Source organism: Tachyglossus aculeatus, unplaced genomic scaffold, assembly GCF_015852505.1.
Source record: "Tachyglossus aculeatus isolate mTacAcu1 unplaced genomic scaffold, mTacAcu1.pri scaffold_1_arrow_ctg1, whole genome shotgun sequence".
Taxonomy (NCBI): Eukaryota; Metazoa; Chordata; class Mammalia; order Monotremata; family Tachyglossidae; genus Tachyglossus; species Tachyglossus aculeatus.
This window is the reverse complement of record NW_024044915.1, coordinates 619,030-637,516: the sequence shown is the minus strand read 5'-3', so window position 1 is coordinate 637,516 and position 18,487 is coordinate 619,030. Positions and strand designations below refer to the sequence as shown.

The 18,487-nt window shown below is 57.1% G+C and overlaps 1 protein-coding gene across 1 annotated transcript; it reads left to right on the top strand.

Moving 5' to 3' along the window:
- Window positions 1–5,512: 5,512 nt before the first annotated feature.
- MAFG (MAF bZIP transcription factor G) lies at window positions 5,513–17,717 on the top strand. Its single transcript, XM_038742863.1, has 3 exons — window positions 5,513–5,591; window positions 17,072–17,133; window positions 17,223–17,717. The coding sequence occupies exons 2-3, from the start codon at window positions 17,098–17,100 to the stop codon at window positions 17,715–17,717; spliced, it is 531 nt and encodes a 176-aa protein (XP_038598791.1). The 5' UTR covers window positions 5,513–5,591; window positions 17,072–17,097.
- The last annotated feature ends 770 nt before the right edge of the window (window positions 17,718–18,487 follow it).

Below are 18,487 nucleotides of genomic sequence, written 5' to 3'. Positions count from 1 at the left end.
CCCGTGGGCGTCCAATGAAGCAGCACGTCCAAGCGGCGAGAGCCCGGGCCTGGGAGACGGAGGACCCGGCTTCTCAGCCCGGCTCCGCCCGTTGCGGGCCGTGGGCCTGGTGGGCAGAGCCCGGGGCCCGGGCCGCCGGAAGGTCGTGGGTTCACGTCCCGGCTCGGCCGCTTCTCTGCTGGGTGACCTGGGGCAAGTCGCTTCGCTTCTCTGGGCCTCGGTTTCCTCATCTGCAAAATCAATCAATTTCAAGGCCCTACTGAGAGCTCACCTCCTCCAGGAGGCCTTCCCAGACTGAGTCCCTTCCTCCCTCTCCCCCTCTCCATCCCCCTCATCTTACCTCCTTCCCTTCCCCACGGCACCCGTATATATGGATATATGTTTGTAAATATTTATTACTCTATTTATTTTACTTGTACATATCTATTCTATTTATTTTATTTTGTTAGTATGTTTGGTTTTGTTCTCTGTCTCCCCCTTTTAGACTGTGAGCCCGCTGTTGGGTAGGGACTGTCTCTATATGTTGCCAACTTGGACTTTCCAAGCGCTTAGTACAGTGCTCTGCACACAGTAAGCGCTCAATAAATACGATTGATTGATTGATTTGGGGGATTAAGATTGTGAGCCTTCTGTGGGACAGGGACGGCGTCCAACCCGATCACCTTGAGTGCAGCACCCGGCAAACAGTAAGCGTTTTAACAAATACCACAGTAATTATTATTATTACTACTCTCCGTGCCTCAGTTTTCTTAACTATAAAATGGGGTTTCAATGCCTGTCCTCCCTCCCCCACAGACTGTGAGCTCTAGCAGGGACCAGAACCGTGCCCGACTCCATCGCGTATATCTTCCCCCGCACTTAGAACAGGACCTGACACGTAGTAAGCACTTGAAAAGCACCAGAATAATAATAATAATAATATTATCTTCAGCGTGACTTTTACGGTGGGCGAAGGAAAGAACCGAAAGGGAACAAATGTATGGAATTCTGCAACCCACAAATAAACCAATCTTTATATTTGGCCGCTACGGGTAGAGTTAGGAGCGTGTTAGAGGGGGGAAAAAAAGGTGATAGAAGAGATTTATGAATCATCCTCAATTCTTAGTCATCTCTCCACACACAAGTGGGACGATGAGGTATTATGGGATGAGTGTCAGCTAAGCCTTTATGCGGCTCTTCCAAAAAGGACTACGAAGCATCAGTCTGTCACACATCCTGCTCAGCTGAATGAAAATCCCAACCGAGGCAGATGAAGAATGTATAGTAAGAGGTTCCATAGGAAAAAAAAAAATATATATATATATATACAACGACCCAGACTTTTCCACTCCCAGCTGACCCCAGGGACCCAACTCCCTCAGCCCCCGCTTCCTGGCCCGATTTCACTGCTTCCCAGGCCTCAGCAGGATAAAAAAAAATAAAATCAAATAAAATCTCAAGAAGGCGGCGGAGGCGGTGGAGTATTTTTTTTTTTCTTGTAGTCTCTAACTCGGGCTCTGGCAAGACGCCCTCTTGACTACCGGCTGGACCGAAATAGACAAGCTCCTTGCCTCGGAGGCTTTGGAGTTTGGAAAGGGACAAAATATGGCACCGACGACGGGCAGGAAACGGAGGCTCTTGAGAGAAAGGTGAGAGGTACCAGCCAGTCCGTGGAAGCTGCTGAGCGCTTACGGCGTGCGGAGGACTGTATTAAGCGCTTGGGAGAGGACGCTAGAGTTGGCATCGATCCACCGGCCTGGTAGTTGAGCCCTTACTCTGTGCCGAGCACCGTACTAAGCGCTCGAGAGAGGACGACAGGGTCAGTATCAGTCGGTCAATGGAACCTCCTGAGTGGTTACGGGTGCAGAGCACTGTACTAAGCGCTTGGGAGAGGACGATAGGGTTAGTCAACACGGTCCCTGCCGTCAAGCAGTTCATAATCTCGTGAGCCCACCTTTTAGACTGTGAGCCCACTGTTGGGTAGGGACTGTCTCTATATGTTGCCAATTTGTACTTCCCAAGCGCTTAGTACAGTGCTCTGCACATAGTAAGCGCTCAATAAATACGATTGATGATGATGATGATAATCTCATAGGATTCTATTTAGTCATTCAATCGTACGTATTGAGCGCTTACTGTGGGCAGAGCACCGTACTAAGCAGTGCGAGGAGCAGCGTGGCTCAGGGGAAAAAAACACGGGCTTTGGAGTCAGATGATGGGTTCAAATCCCGGCTCCGCCACTTGTCAGCTGTGTGACTTGGGGCAAGTCACTTAACTTCTCTGGGCCTCAGTTACCTCACCTGTAAAATGGGGACGAAAACTGTGAGCCCCCGCCCCCCCCCCCCCCCCCCCCCCGTGGGACAACCTGATCACTTTGTAACCTCCCCAGAGCTTAGAATAGTGCTTTACACATAGTAAAGGCTTAATAAATGCTATCATTATTATTACTAAGCGCTTGGGAGAGGACGACCCAACAATAAACAGTCACATTCCCTGCCTGCAATGAGCGCATTAATTCATTCAATTGTATCTATTGAGCGCTTACTGTGTGCAAAGCACTGGACTGAGCGCTTGGGAGAGGGTGAGCCCATTATGGGCGGGGATCGTCGCTCTTTATTGTTGCATTGAACTTTCCCAAGTGCTTAGTCCAGTGCTCTGCACACAGTAAGCGCTCAATAAATGCAAAGAATGAATGAATCAGACACATTTCCTGCCCACAGCGAGCTCACCAGTGCCAGTGTTACACCTGATGACCTTGTATCTCCCCCAGGGCTTAGAACAGTGCTTGGCACACGGAGAGCGGCATGGCCTAGTGGTAAGACTACGGGCTTGGGAGAAAGTGGTGGTGGGTTCTAATCCCGGCTCCGCCGCCTGTCTGCTGTGTGACCTTGGGTGAGTGGCTTCACTTCTCTGGGCCTCAGTGACCTCGTCTGTAGAATGGGGATGAAGACGGTGAGCCCCACGGGGGACAGGGGACTGTGTCCAACCTGATGAACTTGTATCTGCCCTAGCGCTTAGAACAGTGCTTGGCACATAGTAAGTGCTTAACCAATACCATTATTATTATTATTATTATTATTATTATTATTATTATTATTATTATTACTACCACCAGTGCCTGGCCCCTAGTAAGCGCTTAACAAATACCATCATCATCATAATTATTATGATTATTATTGTTACTGACTGTACGAGGTACGAGGGGGCAGTCCGATCTGAGGCGAGGCTGAGGAGGCTGAGGAGACTGAGGAGGCTGAAGGGTTGAGGAGGCTGAGGGGTTGAGGAGGCCTAGGAGACTGAGGAGGCTGAGGGGGCTGAGGAGGCCGAGGAAGCTGAGAAGAACAAGGAGATTGAGGCTGAGGAGGTTGAGGAGAACAAGGAGATTGAGGCCGAGGAAGCTGAGGAGGCTGAAGGGACTGAGGAGGCCGAGGAAACTGAGGAGGCTGAGGGGGCTAAGGAGGCTGAGGAGAATGAGGAGACTGAGGCCAAGGAGGCTGAGGAGAACGAGGAGATTGAGGCCGAGGAAGCTGAGGAGGCTGAGGAGATTGAGGCCGAGGAGACTGAAGGGACTGAGGAGACTGAGGAGGCTGAGGGGGCTGAGGAGACTGAGGAGGCTGAGGGGGCCGACAAAGCTGAGGAGAATGAGGAGATTGAGGCTGAGGAGGCTGAGAAGAATGAGGAGATTGAGGCCGAGTAAGCTGAGGAGGCTGAGGGGTGGAGGAGGCTGAGGGGTTGAGGAGGCCGAGGAAACTGAGGAGGCTGAGGGGGCCGAGGAAGCTGAGGAGGCTGAGGAGATTGAGGCCCAGGAGGCTGTGGAGACTGAAGGGACTGAGGAGGCTGAGAGGTTGAAGAGGCTGAGGGGTTGAGGAGGCCGAGGAAACTGAGGATGCTGAGGAGACTAAGGGGGCCAAGGAAGCTGAGGAGAACGAGGAGATTGAGGCTGAGGAAGCTGAGGAGGCTGAGGAGAATGAGGAGATTGAGGCCGAGGAAGCTGAGGAGGCTGAGGGGGCCGAGGAGGCTGAGGAGGCTGAGGCGGCTGAGGAAGCTGAGGAGGCTGAGGAGAACGAGGAGACTGAGGCCAAGGAGGCTGAGGAGAACGAGGAGATTGAGGCCGAGGAAGCTGAGAAGGCTGAGGAGATTGAGGCCGAGGAGGCTGAGGAGACTGAAGGGACTGAGGGGTTGAGGAGGCCGAGGAGACTGAGGAGGCTGAGGGGACTGAGGGGCTGAGGAGACTGAGGAGGCTGAGGAGACTGAGGGGGCTGACGAAGCTGAGGAGGCTGAGGAGACTGAGGAGATTGAGGCTCAGGAGGCTGAGAAGAATGAGGAGATTGAAGCTGAGGAGGCTGAGGGGTGGAGGAGGCTGAGGGGTGGAGGAGGCTGAGGAAACTGAGGAGGCTGGGGGGCCGAGGAAGCTGAGGAGGCTGAGGAGAATGAGGAGACTGAGGCCAAGGAGGCTGAGGAGATTGAGGCCCAGGAGGCTGTGGAGACTGAAGGGACTGAGGAGGCTGAGGGGTTGAGGAGGCTGAGGAGGCTGAGGGGGCCGAGGAAGCTGAGGAGGCTGAGGTGAACGAGGAGATTGAGGCTGAGGAAAATGAGGAGATTGAGGCTGAGGAAGCTGAGGTGAATGAGGAGATTGAGGCCGAGGAGGCTGAGGAGAACGAGGAGATTGAGGCCAAGGAGGCTGAGGGGGCCGAGGAGGCCGAGGGGGTTGAAGAGGCCGAGTGGGCTGAGGAGACTGAAGGGGCTGAGGAGGCTAAGGGGTTGAGGAGGCTGAGGAGGCTGAGGGGTTGAGGAGGCTGAGGGGGTCGAGGAAGCTGAGGAGAACAAGGAGATTGAGGCCAAGGAGGCTGAGGGGGCCAAGGAGGCCGATTGGGCTGAGGAGGCTGAGGAGACTGAGGCAGAGGAGGCTGAGGGGGCCGAGGAGGCCAAGGAGAACGAGGAGATTGGGGCCAAGAAGGCTGAGGAGGCCAAGGAGGCTGGAGAGACTGAAGAGGCTGAGGAGAATAAGGAGGCTGAGGAGAACGAGGACATGGAGGCTGAGGAGTTGAGGAGGCTGAGGACATTGAGGAGGCCGAGGAGGCCGAGGAGAACGAGGAGATTGAGGCTGAAGAGGCTGAGGGGCCGAGGAAGCTGAGGGGTTGGGGAGGCCGAGGAGGCTGAGGGGTCTGAGGGGGCAGAGGAGGCCGAGGAGAACGAGGAGATTGAGGCCAAGAAAACCGAGGAGACCAAGAAGTCTGAGGGAGCCGAGGAGAACAAGGAGACTGAGGAAACTGAGGAGGCTGAGGAGGCCGAGGGGACGGAGGGGTTGCCAGGGGCGACGGGGCGGCGCAGGCGCGGTCCCCGCGGGCCTTTTTCGGCCCTCCGACGCGAGCGCGCGCGCCCGCCCCTTTAAGGCCGGGGCCGGGCGCGGGGCCGCCGCTTCATGAATGGAGCCCACGTGACCAAACAGCACGTGACGTCTGAGCGGCGGCGGCGGCAGCGGCGGCGGCGGACCGCGAGGAGGACCGCGAGGAGGAGGAGGAGGAGGAGGGCGCCCCCCCCCAGGACCAGCCGCCTCGGGACCGGAGCCTCGACCCTTGACCCTTGACCCCCGACCCCCAGCCCGCGGTGTGGTGAGTAAAGCGGCCGGGGCGGGGGGGGGGAGGGGGAGAAGATGGAGCCCCCCCGTCCCCCCCTCCCCCGGGTGTGTGTGTGTGTGTGTGTGTGTGTGTGTGTGTGTGTGTGTTTTGGGGTGGGCCCTGGGGGGTCCCCGAGCAGGCCAAGGAAGCCCCCTCCCCTCCTTCCCCCTCCCCTCCCCTCCCCGGCGGCTGGTTTGCGGCCCCGCCCCTCGCCTGGCCCTGCCTCAGTTTCCCCCCCACCCAAGGGGAGCAGGGGGAGGGGCGGTTGTTGTGACTGCAGCATCAGGTGTCCAGTGTAGCCTCCTCCTCCTCCCCCAAGTTGGTCTGGAAGGGGGGGGACCCCCCTGCCCCGGGGGAGGGGCCCGCGCGGGCCGGAGCTTTGCTGACTCATCAGCATGAGGTCACCGGGGGGAGGGGTCAAAGGTCAGGGGTCGGGGGGCTGCCCAGACTTGGGGCATCTGGGGTCAGGCCGCCCACCGCCTCCCCAGTCGGCCTCTACGGTCCTCCTCATCCTCGTCATAATAGTGATGATAGCCGCTAAGCGCTCACTGTGTGCTAAGCACTGTCCTAAGCGTCAGGGCGGACGCGAGCGCCGGCCTAAGCGCCAGGGTGGAAATGAGCACTGTACTAAGCGCCAGGGTGGATGCAAGCGCCGTCCTAAGTGCCAGGGTGGAAATGAGCACTCTGCTAAACGCCAGGGTGGACATAAGCGCCGTCCTAAGCGCCGGGGTGGAAATGAGCACTGTACTAAGCACCAGGGTGGACATAAGTGCCATCCTAAGTGCCAGGCTGGAAACGAGCACCGAACTAAGCACCAGGGTGGACATCAGCACCGTCCTAAGCGCCAGGGTGGATGTAAGTGCCATCCTAAGTGCCAGGGTGGAAATAAGCACTCCACTAAGTGCCAGGGTGGACATAAGCACCGTCCTAAGAGCCAGGGTGGAAATGAGCACTGTACTAAGCGCCAGGGTGGAAACGAGCACAGTACTAAGCGCCAGGGTGGACATCAGCACCGTCCTAAGTGCCAGGGTGGATGTAAGTGCCATCCTAAGTGCCAGGGTGGACATAAGCACCGTCCTAAGAGCCAGGGTGGAAATGAGCACTGTACTAAGCGCCAGGGTGGAAACGAGCACAGTACTAAGCGCCAGGGTGGACATAAGTGCCATCCTAAGTGCCAGGCTGGAATCGAGCACCCAACTAAGCACCAGGGTGGGAATGCGCACCGTACTAAGCGCCAGGGTGGATGCAAGTGCCGTTCTAAGTGCCAGGGTGGAAATAAGCACTCTACTAAGTGCCAGGGTGGACATAAGCACCGTCCTAAGCGCCAGGGTGGAAATGAGCACTGTACTAAGCGCCAGGGTGGATACAAGGGCCGCCCTAAGCACCAGGGTGGACACAAGGGCCGTCCTAAGCGCCAGGGTGGAAACGAGCACAGTACTAAGCGCCAGGGTGGACATAAGTGCCATCCTAAGTGCCAGGCTGGAAGTGAGCACCGTACTAAGCACCAGGGTGGATATAAGTCCCATCCTAAGCGCCAGGGTGAAAATGAGCATTGTACTAAGCGCCAGGGTGGATACAAGTGCCATCCTAAGTGCCAGGGTGGAAACGAGCACAGTACTAAGCGCCAGGGTGGACATAAGTGCCATCCTAAGCACCAGGCTGGAAATGAGCACCGTACTAAGCACCAGGGTGGATATAAGCGCCATCCTAAGCGCCAGGGTGAAAATGAGCACTGTACTAAGCGCCAGGGTGGATACAAGTGCCATCCTAAGTGCCAGGGTGGAAACGAGCACCGTACTAAGCGCCAGGCTGGAAATAATAATAATAAAGGTGATATTTGTTAAGCGCTTAACTATGTGCCAGGCACTGTACTAAGTGCTGGGGTTGATACAAGCAAATCGGGTTGGACGCAGTCCCTGTCCCATGTGGGGCTCACAGTCTCAATCCCCGTTTTACAGACGAGCACTGTACTAAGCGCCAGGGTGGATACATTCTATTTGTTCTGACGATTTTGACACCTGTGTCCATGTTTTGTTTTGTCGTCTGTCTCCCCCCTCTAGCCTAGGAGCCTGTTGTTGGGTAGGGACCGTCTCTATACGTTGCCGACTTGGACTTCCCAAGCGCTTAGTACAGTGCTCTGCCCACAGTAAGCGCTCAATAAATACGATTGAATGAATGAATCCAAGCGCCGTCCTAAACTCCAGAGTGGATGCGAGCGCCGTCCTAAGCGCCAGGGTGGAAACGAGCACTGTACTAAGCGCCAGGGTGGACACGAGCGCCATCCTAAGCGCCAGGGTGGACACAAGCGCTGTCCTAAGTGCCAGGGTGGACACAAGCGCTGTCCTAAGTGCCAGGGTGGATACAAGCGCTGTTCTAAGCGCCACAGTGGACACAAGCGCCGTCCTAAGTGCCAGAGTGGAAATGAGCACTGTACTAAGCGCCAGGGTGGACACGAGCGCCCCGTGGGACAACCTGATCACCTTGTAACCTCCCCAGCGCTTAGAACAGTGCTTTGCACATAGTAAGCGCTTAATAAATGCCATTATTATTATTATATCCCTCATTTATTGATTTCTCTTCATGTCCGTGTCCCCCTCTAGACCGTCAGCTCGTTGTGAGCAGGGAATGTGTCCCTCTATTGCTGTATCGTCCTCTCCCAAGCGCTTAGTCCAGTGCTCTGCACAGAGTAAGCGCTCAACAAATCAATCAGTAGAGAAGCAGCGTGGCTCGGTGGAAAGGGCCCGGGCTTTGGAGTCAGAGGTCAAGGGTTCAAATCCCGGCTCCGCCACTTGTCAGCTGGGTGACTTTGGGCAAGTCACTTCTCTGGGCCTCAGTGACCTCATCGGTAAAATGGGGATGAAGACTGTGAGCCCCATGTGGGACAACCTGATCACCTTGTGTCCTCCCCAGTGCTTAGAACAGTGCTTTGCACATAGTAAGCGCTTAATAAGCGCTTAGTAAGCATTATTATTATTATTATTATTATAAATACGATTGAGTAAATTTTATTTTTGGGTGGGGGGGTCCTCTCGTGGTGGAGAGCTGCGCCGTCCCCCTATTCCCTCCCCAACCACCACACAAACATCCCCTCGCCCCCCAGCCTTATCCTTGCTCTGCTGAACCCAGAGACTGTGGGCGTTCAGTACAGCCCCGAGAGGGTGGAGTTTGGAAGGGGAGCCCCTTCCCCAGCCCCTGCGTCTCCCGAGGCTGCAGAGCACGAACCCACAGAGGGATGAGGCCACGTGTTAAACGCTCGCGGCCGAAGTTCGGGGGGCAGCGGGAGAGGCCCCATCTCTGCCCCCCTGAAGCCATCAAAGCGAGGATGGACAGACGAGGAATGAGCCGGGAGAGGGAAGGGAAACCTGGAAGGGAAGGAGGAAGGAGCTGCCCGCGGGATGGGCAGGGATCGATTCAGATCAGCGTGGCTCAGTGGAAAGAGCCCGGGCTTTGGAGTCAGAGGTCGTGGGTTCAAATCCCGGCTCTGCCAATTGTCAGCTGGGTGACTTTGGGCAAGTCACTTCACTTCTCCCGCCATCGACCCCCGGGCCCGGAATGCCCTCCTCCCTCTGCCCACCTGCCAAGCTAGCTCTCTTCCTCCCTTCAAGGCCCTCCTGAGAGCTCACCTCCTCCAGGAGGCCTTCCCACACTGAGCCCCTTCCTTCCTCTCCCCCTCGTCCCCCTCTCCATCCCCCCCATCATCATCATCAATCGTATTTATTGAGCGCTTACTGTGTGCAGAGCACTGGACTAAGCGCTTGGGAAGTCCAAGTTGGCAACATCTAGAGACAGTCCCTACCCAACAGTGGGCTCACAGTCTTACCTCCTTCCCTTCCCCACACCACCCGTATATATGTATATAGGTTTGTACATATTTATTACTCTTTTTATTTATTTTACTTGTACATGTCTATTCTATTTATTTTATTTTGTTAGTATGTTTGGTTTTGTTCTCTGTCTCCCCCTTCTAAACTGTGAGCCCACTGTTGGGTAGGGACTGTCTCTATATGTTGCCAACTTGGACTTCCCAAGCACTTAGTACAGTGCTCTGCACACAGTAAGCGCTCAATAAATACGATTGATTGATTGATTCTCTGGTCCTCAGTTGCCTCATCTGTAAAATGGGGGTTGACTGTGAGCCCCCTGTGGGCCAACCTGATCACCTTGTAACCTCCCCAGAGCTTAGAACAGTGCTTTGCACATAGTAAGCGCTTAATAAATGCCATTATTATTATTATTAGATCCCCTTATCGAAGGCCCGCCTCCTCCAAGAAGGCTTCCCTGACTTCACCCTCCTTTTCCCTTCTCCCGCTCCCTTCTGCGTCGCCCCGACTCGCTCCCTTTCTTCATCCCCACACCGCTTACGTTCCCTTTCTTCATCCCCGTCCCCGCAGCCCCACACCGCTTCGGTCCCTATGGAGTGTGAACCTCATGTGGGACAGGAACCATGTCTATCCTGATGAACTTGCATCTCCCCCGGCGCTTACAACAGTGCCTGGCACATAGTAAGCGCTTAATAAACACCATTATTATTATTATTATTGTCAAGGGGAGCAGAGTGGTCTAGGGGCTAGAACCCAGGCCCGGGAGTCAGAAGGTCATGGGTTCTAATCCCAGCTCCGCCACCTGTCCGCTGTGTGACCTTGGGCCTGTCCCTTCACTTTTCTGGGCCTCAGTGACCTCATCTGCAAAATGGGGATGGAGACTGGGAGCCCCACGGGGGGACAACCTGATTACCTGGCATCCACCTCAGTTCTTAGAATGGTGCTCCGCACACAGTAAGTGCGTAATAAATACCATTATTATTATTATGTTTATTAATAAGGGGAGTAGCGTGACGTGGTGGCTAGAGACCGGGCCAGAGAGTCAGAAGGCCGTGGGTTCTAATCCCGGCTCCCGCCACTTGTCCGTCGTGTGGCCTTGGGCAAGTCACTTCCCTGTGCCTCAGTTTCCCTCGGCTGTAAGATGGGGATGGAGACTGTGAGCCCCCCGGGGGACAGGGACTCTGTCCAACCCGATTTGCTTCCGTCCACCCCAGCGCTCAGTACAGTGCTTGGCACGTAGTAAGCGCTTAACAAATGCCACAGCTGTTACCTTCTAGACTGTGAGCCCGTTGTGGGGCAGGGATCGTCTCTCTCGGTTGCCGAGTTGTACTATCCAAGCGCTTAGTCCAGTGCTCTGCATATAGTAAGCGCTCAATAAATACGGTGGAATGAGTATCCTCTGGAGTGGTCCCCTTCTAGGCTGTCAGCTCGCTGCGGGCAGGGACCGTATCTCCCGACTCCGCTGGGCCGGACTCTCCCGAGCGCTTAGCCCAGTGCTCCGCACACTGCAAGCGCCCAATAAATGCCATCGACTGATGGGTCCGTTACGTTGCGCCAACCCTAATCAGTCGGTCGACGATAATTACCGAGTGAGGTCCCAGCAGGCTGGGAACGTGTCTGCCTATCCTGCTGGTTTGGAGTCTCCCAAGCGCTCAGTAAATAGCCCCGATGGACTTGATCGATCCGGGCGACCCGCCTCTCGGCCGTGGCCCGGAGATGCTTCCGGGGGAGCGTCTGTGGGCTCCCCGATTAACAAGCCGGGTGATCGTATTTATTGAGCGCTTCTCATGCGCAGAGCACTGAACTGAACGCTTGGGAGAGTTCAACAGAACAAAATGACAGACCCCCGCCGCTCCTCGAGGCCGGACGGTCGTCGTGGGCGAGGACTATGTCTGTTATATCGTCCTCTCCCCGGCGTTTAGCACGGGGCTCCGCACACGGAAAGCGCTCAATAAATACGATCGCCCGAGCCACTCTCCGCTTGGGCTTCAGGGTCCCTGTGGGTCTCAAACGGTGCCAAGGCCCTGAAGCCTGGCATCCCCTCGTCCGCTCCCCCGTCCACTCCTCGAGGGCAGGGATCGCCTCTGTCGTGGCGTCCTTTGCCCAGCGCTTCGCGCAGCGCACCGCGCACGCTAAGCGCTCCCTCCCACTGATGGATCGCGTCCGGAGACCTGCCGTTGCCCGGTGAGAGGAGGCGGGTATTCAAACCCTACCATCCTCCCCATCATCGAAGAGGAGACAGGGGTGTGAGCGCTGGACCGCACCGTTATTATTATTATTTTTTTATTATTATTATTAGTGGTGGGAGCAGCTCCTGCCTCATGGAAGGCCCCGCTTGATCCCCCGGGGTCTCCGCGTTTGGGAGAAAGGGGCTAGTGGGTCGGTCAGTGGTATTTACAGAACGCTTTCTGTGTGAGTAGCGTTGCGCTAAGCGCTCAGGAGGGCACCCCGTTCCCTGCCCACAACGAGTGTCCAGCCCAGAGCCCCGGTGTCCCCCCATACCTCGGGAGGAGGGTAGGGTCCCGGAGGGGGTCCGGGGTGACATCAGGGCCGGTCCCCCAGGCCGGGCCGGGCAAGCGGAGGTGGCGGGGGGCTCCGAGCCCCCTCCCCTGATGGATGAGGAGGCAAATTGGCCACACTTGTGCTGAGTTCAGGCCTTCTGCCCGCCCGCCCGCCTGCTGTTGGTTCGTTCATTGAAGAAAATGTGTCGAGGAGGCAGTTTTCAGCTCCCGGGCATCCCACACTCGGCATTTTTCCGGTCGATCTTCCTTCCTTGAGAAAGTCACTGCCGAGCGGGCGGCCGGGCCGGGGAAGGCAGGGACCCCCAGGCCGGGCGGCCGGGCCTGCCGGTATCGTCCCGTCCCGCGGCAGCGGAGCCTACCAACTGTGCTATATTAAACTATTGTACTCTCCCAAGCGCTTAGTACAGTGTTCTGCATCCAGTAAGCACTCGATAAATATGACAGATTGATCGACTGACTGGCTTAGCGCCAACAAATTCACAGAGACCCTGAAAGACTTGGGCGACCGAGGCATCCTCCGGGGAGGGTCCGGGGCGAGCGGCGTGAAACTGGGGGGTTCCCTCCGCCAGCCCCCTCTCCTCCTGCTCGACCCGGCCGACGGCCTCTCAGCCCGTCACCCCTCTCTGGGGGGCAGAGACAGTCGTATTTATTGAGCGCCTACCGGGGTTACCCGTTAAGCACCTACTATGTGTCAGGCACCGGGGTGGATCCGAGCAAATCGGGGTTGGGCCCGTCCCCCGTCCCTCACGGTCTCAGTCCGCAGTTGACCGACAAGGGCAGCGAGGCACAGCAGAGTTGCAGAGGACTGTACTGAGCGCTTTGGGAGAGGACGGTAAATAGGCACGTTCCCCGCTTGCAACGAGTGACGGGGTAGAGGAGGTGACGGTCGCCACGGCACATCCTGGGAGGAGGGCGTGGGGCGAGCAGCATGAAGCTGGGGGGCCGGGGGGCTCCTCCCCATCATCAATCGTATTTATTGAGCGCTTACTATGTGCAGAGCACTGTACTAAGCGCTTGGGAAGTACAAATTGGCAACATGTAGAGACGGTCCCTACCCAACAGTGGGCTCACAGTCTAAAAGGGGGAGACGGAGAACAAAACCAAACATACTAACAAAATAAAATAAATAGAATAGATAGGTACAAGTAAAATGTACCCGTCGCCCCCCGAGCCGCCGGCCCCCCTCTCCGGGAGCTTACGCCATCCTTCCGGGGTCCGCGTCGATTTCCGGGTTCCAGTTGGAGGGGCGGGAGAGACAGACAGCACGGCCTAGGGGGACGAGCGCGGGGCAGGGAGCCGGGGGATCTGGGTTCCAATCCCGCCTCTGCAGCTTACCTCCTGGGCAAGCCACCGAGCTGGACTCGTCCAGGTCTCAATTGCCTCATCCGGAAAATGGCGATTTGACTTCTCTGGGCCTCAGTTCCCTCATAACAATAAAAATGGCATTTATTAAGCGCTTACTATGTGCAAAGCACCGTTCTAAGCGCCGGGGAGGCTACAAGATTATCAGGTTGTCCCTCATGGGGCTCACAGTCTCAATCCCCATTTTCCAGATGAGGTCACTGAGGCCCAGAGAAGTGAAGTGACTTGCCCAAAGTCACCCAGCTGACAATTGGAGGAGCCGGGATTTGAACCCATGACCTCTGACTCCAAAGCCCGGGCTGTTCCCTACTGAGCCATGCTGCTTCTCTGTCCCCTCTCCTCATCTGTCCCACAGGGGACTGGGTCTCGTCTGACTGCTCCTTATTATTTTTATTATGGTATTTGTTAAGCGCTTACAGTGTGCCGGGCCCTGTTCTAAGCGCTGGGGGAGATGCAAGGTGGTCAGGTTGTCTCCCGTGGGGCTCACGGTCTTCCTCCCCATTTTACAGATGAGGGAATTGAGGCCCAGAGAAGTGAATATTTTTTTAAAGGCAATTTATTAAGCGCTTACTATGTGCAAAGCACTGTTCTGAGCGCTGGGGAGGTTACAAGGTGATCAGGTTGCCCCGGGGGGGCTCACGGTCTTCATCCCCATTTTACAGATGAGGTAACTGAGGCACAGAGAAGTGAAGTGACTTGCCCAAAATCACACAGCTGACAGTTGGCAGAGCCGGGATTAGAACCCATGACCTTCTGAGTCCCAGGCTCTAGTCATTCATTCATTGTCGTATTTATTGAGCGCTTATTGTGTGCAGAGCACTGTACTAAGCACTTGGGAAGTCCAAGTTGGCAACATATAGAGACGGTCCCTACCCAACAGTGGGCTCACAGTCTAGAAGGGGGAGAACAAAACAAAACATATTAACAAAATAAAATAAATAGAATATGTACAAGTAAAATAAATAAAGTAATAGCCACTACGCCATGCTGCTTCCCTGCTTATGGGCAGGGAGCGCATCTGCTAAGCCTGGCGTCCTCTCCCAAGCGCTTAGTACAGTGTTCGGCACATAACAGCGCTCTATAAATACCATTGATCAGATTGAATCTAGACTATAAGCTCGTCGTGGGCAGGGAATGTGTCTGCTTATTCTTGTATCGTCCTCTCCCAAGCGCTTAGTACAGTGTTCGGCACATAACATATAACATAACATATAACCTGTATATATGTATATATGTTTGTACATATTTTTTACTCTATTTATTTATTTTGTTTGAACATATCTATTCTATTTATTTTATTTTGTTAGTATGTTTGGTTTTGTTCTCCGTCTCCCCCTTTTAGACTGTGAGACCACTGTTGGGTAGGGACTGTCTCTATATGTTGCCAATTTGTACTTCCCAAGCGCTTAGTACAGTGCTCTGCACATAGTAAGCGCTCAATAAATACGGTTGATGATGATGATGATGATAACAGCGCTCGATAAATACCGTTGATCGGATTGAATCTAGACTATAAGCTCGTCGTGGGCAGGGAATGTGTCTGCTTATTCTTGTATCGTCCTCTCCCAAGGGCTTAGCAGAGTGCCCTGCACACAGTAAGCGCGCAATAAATAGGATCGAATCAATAAATACGATTGAATGGACGGTGATAACAATCAGCAGCGTGGCCTAGCAGCCAGAGCCCGGGCTTGGGAGTCAGAGGACGCGGGTTCTAATCCCGGCTCCGCCGCGCGACCTTGGGTGAGTCGCTTCGCCTCTCTAGGCCTCAGTGACCTCATCTGGAAAATGGGGACGAAGACCGTGAGCCCCACGGGGGACAACCTGATGATCGTGGATCGACCCCAGGGCTTAGAACAGGGCTTGGCGCATAGTAAGCGCTTGATTAATGCCATCATTGTTATTATAATTGTGGTATCTGTTAAGCACTTTGTATGTGCCAGACCCTGTACTAAGCACTGGGGTGAAGAATAATAATAATAATGGTGATGATGGCATTTATTAAGCGCTTACTATGTGCAGAGCACTGTTCTAAGCGCCGGGGAGGTTACAAGGTGATCAGGTTGTCCCACTGGGGGCTATCGGTCTTCATCCCCATTTTCCAGATGAGGGAACTGAGGCCCGGAGAAGTAAAGTGACTCGCCCAGAGTCACCCAGCTGACAAGCGGCGGAGCCGGGATTGGAACCCAGGACCTCTGACTCCAAAGCCCGGGCTCTTTCCACCGAGCCGCGCTGCTCGGGGCGGACACAGCCCCTGTCCCCCGTGGGGCTCCCGGTCTCCACCCCCATTTTACAGCTGAGGAAACTGAGGCCCGGAGAAGTGAAGTGAGATGCCCAAAGTGGCACAGTGGACAGGTGGCAGAACCGGGATTGGAACCCAGGTCCTTCGGACGCCCGGGTCCGTGCTCTAACCATTAGGCCACCCTGCTTTAATAGTATTTATTGAGCTCCCACTGTGTGCAGAGCATTGGACTGAAAGTTTGGGCAAGTAGAGCAGGGTTCTTAGACCGTGTTCCCTGCTCAGAATAAGCTTACTGTCCAGTGGGGGGGAGACCTGATGGTTAGCGCAGCGCTTTGCTTAGCCAATAGCACAATTATTATTATTATATATTTGTTAAGCGCTTACTATGTGGCAGGCACCGTACTAAGCGCTGGGGCGGGTGCGAGCAAATCGGGTTGGACCCAGTCCTCATCCCGCGCGGGGCTCGCGGTCTTCATCCCCATCTTCCAGACGGGGGGACTGAGGCCCAGAGAAGTGACCCGCCCGAGGCCACCCGGCAGAGAGGCGGGGGAGCCGCGATTAGAACCCGCGACCTTCCGGGCCCGGGCTCTGCCCACTAGGCCCGGCTGCCTCCCCTTCCCCGGGTCACCGGCGGGGCAGCCGTGCCGGCGATATAATAATAATGATGGCATTTGTTAAGCGCTCACTATGTGCCAAGCACTGTTCTAAGCGCTGGGGGGGATACAAGATGATCAGGTTGTCCCACGCGGGGCTCACAGTCTTCATCCCCATTTGACAGATGAGGGAACTGAGACTTGCCCAAGGTCCCACAGCCGGGATTCGAACCCACGCCCCCCGACTCCAGAGCCCGAGCTCTTTCCACTGAGCCACGCCGCTTCTCCAGGCGGTCCACTGGCGGAAAGCGGCGTCCCCAACGGTCGGTTCCGGCCGGGCCGGGCTTGCGAAATGCCCCCGTCGCCGCGGTCCAGGGGGGTCCGGGTTCCGCAACCGGAGGCCGTCCGGCGGGGACGGTTACCCCATCGCCGGCCCCCGGCCCCGCACCCTCCGTCTCCCGCCGGCCGCCATCCCGGTCGACGACGGCCGCGCCGGCGGAGCCCCGGCCGCCTCGACGTCCCCGGTCCCTCGCGGAGGGCCGCGGGGAGAGGCCGGCCCGGTCCGGGGGTCCCGGGGGTCCCGGGGGTCCCGGGGTCCGGCCTGGCGGGAGGGAGGGAGGGAAGGGAGGGGAGCGCGTGCCAGGGCTGTGCTGAGTCAGCATGACTTGCAAGGAACAGCCGCGCTCTCTGGTGTGCCGAGTTATTTTTAAAGCCGGTGGCTTCCTTCTCCCTCCGCCGGCTCCTCCCCGAGCCTTTCCCTCCTAATCTCTCCCGTCCCTCTGGGCTCCCCCGTCCGCCGGCCCCCCGTCTCCCAGACGGACGGAGCGGATCGGCCGCCCCCCGGACGGCTCGGGTGCCGGTCGCCGGGGTGGGCCCGGCCCGGCCGGCCCGTCGGGCGCCGTCGAGGCCGACCCCCCGACGCCTCTCTCCCCCGCAGAGCGCTCCCGCCTCGGCTCCCGGGTTATGACGACCCCCGGCAAAGGAAACAAGGCCTTGAAGGTGAGCTCGGTGGGGCGAGTCGGGGGGCGGCGGCGGGGAACGGGGGGTCCCCCCTCGGGGCCGAGGCTGACGGCCCTCCCTCCGGCCAGGTGAAGCGGGAGCCGGGGGAGAATGGCACCAGCCTGACGGACGAGGAGCTGGTGACCATGTCGGTGCGGGAGCTGAACCAGCACCTGCGCGGCCTGTCCAAGGAGGACATCATCCAGCTGAAGCAGCGGCGCCGCACGCTGAAGAACCGCGGCTACGCGGCCAGCTGCCGGGTCAAGCGGGTCACGCAGAAGGAGGAGCTGGAGAAGCAGAAGGCGGAGCTGCAGCAGGAGGTGGAGAAGCTGGCCTCCGAGAACGCCAGCATGAAACTGGAGCTGGACGCCCTGCGCTCCAAGTACGAGGCCCTGCAGAACTTCGCCCGGACGGTGGCCCGCAGCCCCGTGGCCCCGGCCCGCGGGCCCCTGGGCGGCGGCGGAGGCGGCCCGCCCGGCGGCGGCGGCGGCGGCGGCGGCGGCGGCGGGCCCCTGGTCCCCGGGAAGGTGGCCGCCACCAGCGTCATCACGATAGTCAAGTCGAAAACGGACGCCCGCTCCTAGTGGGGCGCCCGGCCCGCCCCGTCCGTCCGGCCCCCGGGCGCGAGACGGGTCCTCCCTCGCCGCCCGCCCCGCCCGTCCTCCCCGCGAAGCACAACCCCGTCCCCCCGGCGGTCCCTCCCCCGGCCCCCCGCCCCGGTCCTCCCGTCTCCAGGGTCCCGTCCGTGTGGTCGTCGCGTGTCTCGTGCGTCGGGGTCGGTCGGGGCGGCCGGGGCGGCCGGCCTCGGCCGCGGTGCTACGGCGGCCGCCCCCGCGCCCCGGCCGGGCCCGGAGGAGGCGGGCCCCGGGGGGGGGACCCCCCCCCCGCCCCGGAGGGGCGCGGGCGGCGGCCCTCGCGCCTAACGCTTTGCACTGAACGAGACCAAAATCACTAGTCGTGAACGTATTTGAAGGCTGTACAGTGTGTCTTAGCGATGGGTCCTTGTGTCACTGTTTACACGACCTCTTTGTGTGGTTAAATAATAGCCCTTTATTTAAGAGAGAGCGAGAGAGAGAGAGAGAGCGAGAGAGAGAGAGAGAGTTCCTTTTAAGAGGTTATTAAATTATATAAGTTTAAAAGCTAAAGAAGAAAGAGCCACAGAGTATTTATAAAATTGTCTTTTTTTTTAAAATACGTGAAAGAGCAGGAAGACGATTCGACCCTTCGCCCGGAAAAGGAGAAAAAAGGATCGAGACTTTGCTAGATGAACAAACAAAAAAAAAAAACCGACAAAAAAAAGACAAACCCAAACAGACCCCTTTCTCAAAAACCTACGAGCGACTCTTTGTGGCTG

Coding starts and splice junctions, on each gene's coding strand:
- MAFG (XM_038742863.1), top strand. CDS start 17,098: ATGACGACCCCCGGCAAAGGAAACAAGGCCTTGAAG. Junction 17,134..17,222: donor AAGGAAACAAGGCCTTGAAG/GTGAGCTCGGTG, acceptor CCCTCCGGCCAG/GTGAAGCGGGAGCCGGGGGA.